The 7,256-nt window shown below is 46.0% G+C and overlaps 1 protein-coding gene across 1 annotated transcript in view; it reads left to right on the top strand.

Moving 5' to 3' along the window:
- The first annotated feature begins 250 nt into the window (after positions 1-250).
- KCNQ5 (potassium voltage-gated channel subfamily Q member 5) overlaps positions 251-7,256 on the top strand; it is a 664,784-nt gene continuing 657,778 nt past the window's right edge. The window contains exon 1 of the mRNA XM_021000132.2: positions 251-2,785. Coding sequence (XP_020855791.1) covers positions 2,397-2,785 — 389 coding nt within the window. The 5' untranslated portion in view covers positions 251-2,396. The remainder of the gene's footprint in view (positions 2,786-7,256) is intronic.

Raw genomic sequence — 7,256 nt, 5'->3', positions numbered from 1 at the left:
ATCAGTGCAGAGAAGAACGATCCCACAGAATTTAAGCACATACAGGAGTCATTTTAAGTTTCTGACATATCACTCCCAAGTTTCCTATACAGGTCCTGAAATGGGGGTCTACATATAGGAAAATGCTTCCGCTATAGCATTAGGACACTGCACCCCCAGCCCTACCTCCATTTCCTTCTACATCTACCTTCAATATCAGAGCACTAGTCAGTTTCCTGAGCACCTCCTCGGCGTGTGGGTGTTTTGTGTTTTAGAGGAAAGAGCGTGTCTGAGTGTTGGTGTTCAGCAGAGTCACGTGGCATCCTTGCCACCCGAACTGTGCTGCTCTGAGAGTGTGATGTGGGGCTGGAGCTAAGAGGCTGCGGAGAGAGGAGGGCTGAGGGAAAAACCTGAGTTGAGAGGCTCGGACTGGAGACAAAAGTACCCAGTGCTGGGTCAGTCTTCATTCCGGGCTTTGTCACAGCAGCCCCAACAATACATAAGACAAGAGGTAAAGGGAATCTCCTGCCCCACTGGGCAAACCGGCGTGGCTGGAGTGGGTATGGGCAGCTGAGTGTGTATTGATGCTTGTCTCATCGGAGGCAAGGGGACAGAGTGCAGAGTTGTGCCTCAGACTTCTCTAACCTTTACTTTTTTTTTTTTTGGAAAAGACATAGATATCTTAGAGCTAGAGAAGCTCTCTCTTGCCCTCCCCTCCCCATTTCATTGGAACCTAGAGTCTTCTGTCAGTTTCACTTGGAGATTATTTTTCTTGAAGCTGGAGGAAGTTCCCAAGCCTGAGGAAGAAGGCTTTCTTTTGGTACAGCTTCTATACTGTTCGTAATGGTGTATGTGTGTATATTAGAGAAAGACTATAGATAAACTCGTTCTCAACGCTGCTCTCAGAACCTTAAGGGCGGGGGAGGACTGGGAACCGAGAAAAGGAGGATCTCCGCGCAACCTGGAGAGTGGGGGTGGGATTTCGGAGTCTAAGTGAATGCGTACGGGGCAATCCAGTAAATCCCTCCTTGCAACATGTTTCTCAATGTATAAATAGTGCAACAATACACAGACTGGGGGAGGGGGAGAATCCAAGAAGCTAGAGGCTCATCTGCAGAGAAGAGAAAGTGCGTGTTCTCCTAAATCTCCCAGATCTTTCTCCCAGACCTAGGAGCCTCGGTTGCTGCCGCCGCCACTACCGACTTGGCAGGCTTTAGGACTTTCTGAGACTTAAATGGAAATTTCTTGACGTGAGAAACCTGGGTTCTGGTGACCAGGAGCTCTTATCTTCGTTGTCATTGCCAGAGGTTCTTCATCTCCGACGGGACCACTTTGGAGTTTTCCTCCCCCGCCCAGGCTGAGATGGATGGATAGTTTCTTGCCCGGCTATGTGGTCTTCTTTTTGGCTACAAAGTAACAACTGTGCCAGGGCTTAGAGAAACAGCGCAGGGGAGATGCCCGGTGGATGCGCGCTCTGCACCGCGCTTGGTTTTGCATAGCTTCCTGTCTTTCTTTTTGTAAAGCGAAATAACTAGGGGCGGAGGGCGGCGGGGAGCTAGCTCTATGGGCTTCGCGGGGAACCCCACACTTGGACAGCAGCCCTTCTCGCATCAGCCCTTCCTTTATTTCTCACCAGTCGCTCCAGGTCTGTGCTCAGTACCTGAGTAGGCTGGCCTGGGGTAGGGCAGGGCAGGGCTTTTCACGCTCAAGCCTATATCCTAAGGATGGACATACCCGACTGCGCTGCGTAGCCAGCAGAGGCACGTCGAGCACACGGACCTTTACTGTTGCCTAGTTCCCTAGCTTTGAGGCACAGAGAGGCTGAGGGAGGCAGAAGACCTTCCCCATCAGCCTCCTGTTTGTTTGGTCCTGCCTCTGTCTCTTCTGAGAGCACCCACCCAAATCAATCGAAGGAGCACACCGTTGGGTACGGGGTCAGCCTCCACAGTCGAGTACTTGGCTCAAGACCCAATCTGGGATAACTGGTGGGGACGCTACCGGGGTCAGTGTACTCGCCCGCTCGTCTGTGCGTGCCAGTTCCTGCATTTCGGGAGCCCTGGGTTTCTTCTCTCCCTCTCTGGAGGCAGTTAGGGGAGGCGACAGGATTATGAAAGAAAAGAAAAAAGCCCCAAATCCTCAAGAGCCCTCAAAGTGACAGGCACAAAGACCAGGTCCACACTGATCGTGTGTGGCCCCCCAGACCTGGGAGCGATTGACACTTTCTTCCTCTTCCTCCTTGGCTCGCCCTCCCTCCCCACCCCCTGACCCTAGGAGGTTTGTTGGCTGGCTGCTTCCCCGCCCCCAGGCCGCGGCGGTCGGGCAGGCGGGCAGCCGGGGGCTCCATCCACGCCGTCCCGCTCGCATGAGACCGTTTCCCCCGCCACAGGCGCCCCCCTCCCCGCGCCCGTGGTGATGCCATGCCCCGCAACCACGGGGGAGGAGATGAGGGCGGCTCCGCCGGGCTCTGGCTGAAGAGCAGCGCGGCAGCGGGCGGGGGGCGCCTGGCTACGGGTATGAAGGATGTGGAGGCGGGCCGGGGCCGCGTGCTCCTGAACTCGGCTGCCCGCGGGGACGGCTTGCTGCTGTTGGGCACCAGCGCCGGCGCGCTCGGCGGCGGCGGCGGTGGCGGCTTTAGGGAGAACCGCCGGGCGAAGCACGGAGCCCGGATGAGCCTGCTGGGGAAGCCGCTGGCTTACAACAGTAGCCAGAGCTGCCGGAGGAACGTCAAGTATCGGCGGCTGCAGAATTATCTGTACAACGTACTGGAGAGACCCCGAGGGTGGGCGTTCATCTACCACGCGTTCGTGTGAGTACCCCCCAAGGCATGCCGCTGTGGTCTGCGCTGCCAGCAGGCGGCGGACGCGGGGAGCCTTGCAGTGCAGTACCGTGCTGTGGGTGGCACCCGCGTCGTGCCTCCTCCGCACACACTACTGCTCCGGGAGTGCATGTGGCCATGTGCCCCGCGCCCCGGGAAGCGCGCTCTCCCCCGCCCACTGCCCGCGCCTCCATCCAAGAACCCTGAACCTGTTTTTCTCACACCCTTCACACACACACACACACACACACACACACACACACACACACACACACACACACACACACACGCTTCCCCCTCACTCTGACCCCAGGTTCTTTATACTCCTGAACTTGCCCCGTTCTCATGCCAGGCAGTATTTGTGCTTCTCTCCTCAGCATCTGCTGGGCAGGATGTGTGAGAGGCAGATAGTGAGTCGGGGGTAGGAGGGTTTGGTGCTGCTAAAACGGAAACTCTTGAATAAGGTAGGGAAGCAAGCCCAGTGACCTGAAAGCTAGAGTTGAAGAGGAAAGGCTTGAGGGATTGCTGGGCAGGGAGAGGTCTAGAGGCGGATGAAAGAGAGAGAGGAAGTGTCAGAGATGTAGGAAACAGAAGACTTGGAACCTCAGTAGTAATCATTAACGCTCAATAAGGAAAAGCTGGTATTTAAGCGAGAAAAGCTGCTCGACTTTAGTCTAGCCCGGAAGCCGACTTCACCACCTCCACAGGACAACAAATGTATTGGGACATACAGCCCGTTACTGGCAGAGAGAAGTTAGCCAAGGTCTGGAGAGAAGCTGCCTAATCGGAAATAATAATAATAATAATGACTAAAAATTGCGCGTTCTAGCGGCTGCGACTGGGTGTAGCGGTGATGTTGGAACGTGGAATATTCGCAAGCCTTATAATAGCAGAGCTCTGCATTGGGGGGCTCAGTCTTCTCCAAATCTGATATTAATAAGATGCTTCCTGAAGCGGCATGAGCTGCTTCAGACGCTTGGGCAAGGGATCAGGCAGGAGTTGTTTCCAGCAGCACCATCCTGGCTCTAAGTCAATATAAAGTGTGTGTTTAAGCAAAACCCTCACCAGCTAGCAAGTGAATGCTTAATGAGAAAATGATTAGAAGCAAATGTTGACTTTTCCCTTCGGCATTTAAAACCTTCCACTGGTTTACTACTGTTTTCCCCACAAGGTCCATTCATCCTTTCAGTCCTTTTCCTACTGCAGTTTTGTGTATCTGGCCATTTTAATATTGCTGCAGAAAGCTCACCTTTCCTGCCTTTTCCCCACTTCCAAATGAAATTATAAATCAGTTTTACAAAGAGATGCTTGTAGAGAAAGTTATCAATGCATTCCTTATGTCCTCTTGAATCTTTCTTTGAAAGGTTGCTTGCCTGAATTTTTGTATGTACTGTCTAAGGGAAGTGCTTCCCAAATATTTTCATCCAAACATAGCTCTCACTATTGTTGGAGCACTGGCATACTAGCCTGAAACATTTTTCCAATAAGAAGGTAGAAGAAACTGAATTAGTATGTGATTCATGAGTTTGACCAGGTGGAGCTCTGCACTTTGTGTGTGACAATTTTTTATAGTCCAAGACTGAACTAGACCCAAATCTTGTTTAGCTTACCTCCACCAACTTCACTTGTTATCCTTAATACCTTCCAAGAAGAAAGTTGTTGCATCATAATTACAACAAAAAGCACAAGTGATCATTCTGAATGGTCTTTAAATTGCAATATATTCACATGTGTTTCTAGAAATGTTTTACTTTAAATAATGGACATATTAGTTGTGTTTTGGGTGTTCAACCTAAGTTGGTAAACACTTAGTAACATTACAGATCTTAGTAAATTCATTGGTATATATTAGCATACCAATTTAGCAGGAATTTAGCAGGAATACACTCCGAATATTCTGTAGTTGCTTCTTAATTAAAAAAAAAATATTACAGGTTTACGAATTTCAAGGTAAATTATTGAATATGAGGAGAATATTTGCAGCTGCTAAATTATAATATGTCCATTGTATTTCTAAGTGTTGTCCTACATCATATTATTTCCTTTACAATAACTTTTGGAAGCTTCACCCTTGTTTAAAGCAGCCATTCATTCCCCATTAATTTCAAAATAGTTTTGTTAATTTTCTTAAAAACAGTAATAGGTTCATCGTGAATGAACCCAAAGATATCTTTTAGTAGTAGCAATAGGTGGGAAAAGAACTTTCTAGACATCAGTATAACTAGAGTAAAGTTTGCCATGTGCATTTTGAGAGTATGCTGCAGTTCCTGAGGAATTAGAAAGGGGTGCTAGATCCACACCAACAACAACAACAAAAAAGGAATTGCTCTTTTTTCCCCCCTCCTCTGGGAAAGTTGTGGGAAGCTTCAGAAGGTCCTATGTAAAAGTGTTATCTTGGCCTTTACCAGTTTGCAGTTCAAATAGCCTGGAAGATAATAGATTTCTCAAAAAGCTAATGAAGTTGGTTGGAACAGCACCTTTGATAATTTTATTAATAATAATGGACTTTGTAAGAAAATTACTTCTAGAAAAGTGTGACTAAATAATAACATGACCTGCCAGCCTGGGAATCCCCAAATCCTACTTTAATAACAGTTTTTGTAGCATGTATTTTGCCAAGAACAAGTATATGGTGATTAATGAGGTACTTTAGGGATAGATTTACTTAGCAGACCAACATTTTCACTGCCAAGAAACAAGGAAGACACGTCTAAAGTTATGTTTCATGTAGAGGAAGATTCCTATTAAGTAGGTAGAAGTTGTTATTAAATCATTGTGATGGTATAAAAATAGCATCTACAGGTTTTTGTTAACAAACATTAAAGCCGAGGGCTCCTAGAGAATTCAAGACTCCCTAGTTCTTTTCCTTTGGTGCATACTCTTAGGGAAATGAGAATGATGGAGAATGACTTGGGGGGTTGATATCATTAGTAGTGAAGGGACTGAGTAAAGGAAGTGAAGGAAATATTCAATTGTATATTTTTTAATGTTTATTAGGTGCTATTAAGGATGGGTATTGCTTGTATCTCTTAACTTTATTAAGGGATAGGGATAGAAATTGGACCTGTGATTTCATTGGCATAGAGAACTCCTGGGATGAGGAAACTCCCTCTACCAATGTTGGCTGGCACCTTCTGGAATACTAAATAGTCTTAGTTGCCTAGCCCCAGAGCACTGAGAGGTCGTGATTTGTTCGTGGTCACCCAGCCAGTATGTGTAAGGACAGAAGAACCCAGGTTTTCCTGGAAACTGATACCACCTCTTTTATCACTGTGTCACTTAACCACTGGTTCTTTTGTTTGTTTGTTTTGTTAAATAGCTGTCTACCTGGTATTTTAAAAGGCAGGTATATCTGCCTTTGGATCTCTCTGTCTTTTAGGAGAGTGATACAAATGTGAAGTTATGTATTTTTCTGACTGCTTTTCACCCCCTCCTCTTTTTCTTCATATGCCTTTTAAAACACTTGTGCATTTTCTTCTTATGCCTTTAAGAAGAAAGTTGTTAGTAAAAGAAAACATGAAGGGGATCCATACATAAGTTTCTGTGTAGGTGTGGGTATGTTTGAAGAATTACAAGGGAAAAAATATGTTGTAGATACAGGTAAATCACCATTTGTTACTGTATTAAACCTATAAGTTATTGTATCTTAATTAGACAATTATATTCTGATTCTATGATCTATGCTTTGGAGAAAACCAACCTGATTATAAGCTAAGGATAGGAAACTATCCTAGTGAGTGTTATATATTTTCTAAAGTCAATACGCGTTGAGATGTTTGAGTTTCAAAGTTCTTAGGTTGAAGAGAGAGATCATTTCTTTATAGGGAAAAAAGTGGAGGGTTAGGAAACAGGACACCCAGGTCTGAATTCTACCGCCGATTTAATTTGTCACCTTGGGCAAGTACTTTACTCTCTTTGTGCTTTATTTTTCTGTTCTGATAAATGAGACTAATAACATATAATGACATTAAAAATATCCCATGTTTGGAACACTTAATGTTTATAAACTACTTCAGTAGTCAGCTAGGTGGTACAGTGGATAGAGCACTGGACACGGAGTCAGGAAGACCTGAATTCAAATTCAGCCTCAGTCACTTACTAGATGTGTGACTCTGGGCAAGTCAATTAACCTGTATTTGCCTCAATTTCCTCAAATGTAAAATAAAGATTACAGTATCTACCTCTCAGAGTGGCTGTGAGGATCAAATGAGATAATATTTGTAAAGTACTTAGCACAGTGCCTGGTATAGATGTTTATTCCCTTCCCTGAATTATTATTCCACATGTACAGATGAAAACTATAATACTCACTAGTACCATCATATGGGTAGTTAAGTAGCTATTTCAGAATCCAGTCCCAGGTCATCTAATTCCAAATCCTAATCTCTTTCTACCCAACCTTGCCTACTAACACCTATAAGAGGGGAAAATGAGAAATATATGTGTGTACATCACATATATT

Source organism: Phascolarctos cinereus, unplaced genomic scaffold (assembly GCF_003287225.1).
Source record: "Phascolarctos cinereus isolate Bilbo 61053 unplaced genomic scaffold, phaCin_HiC Scaffold_5;HRSCAF=322, whole genome shotgun sequence".
NCBI classification, from domain to species: domain Eukaryota; kingdom Metazoa; phylum Chordata; class Mammalia; order Diprotodontia; family Phascolarctidae; genus Phascolarctos; species Phascolarctos cinereus.
Note: the sequence above shows the minus strand (reverse complement) of the source record. Positions and strands in the feature narration are given on the sequence as shown.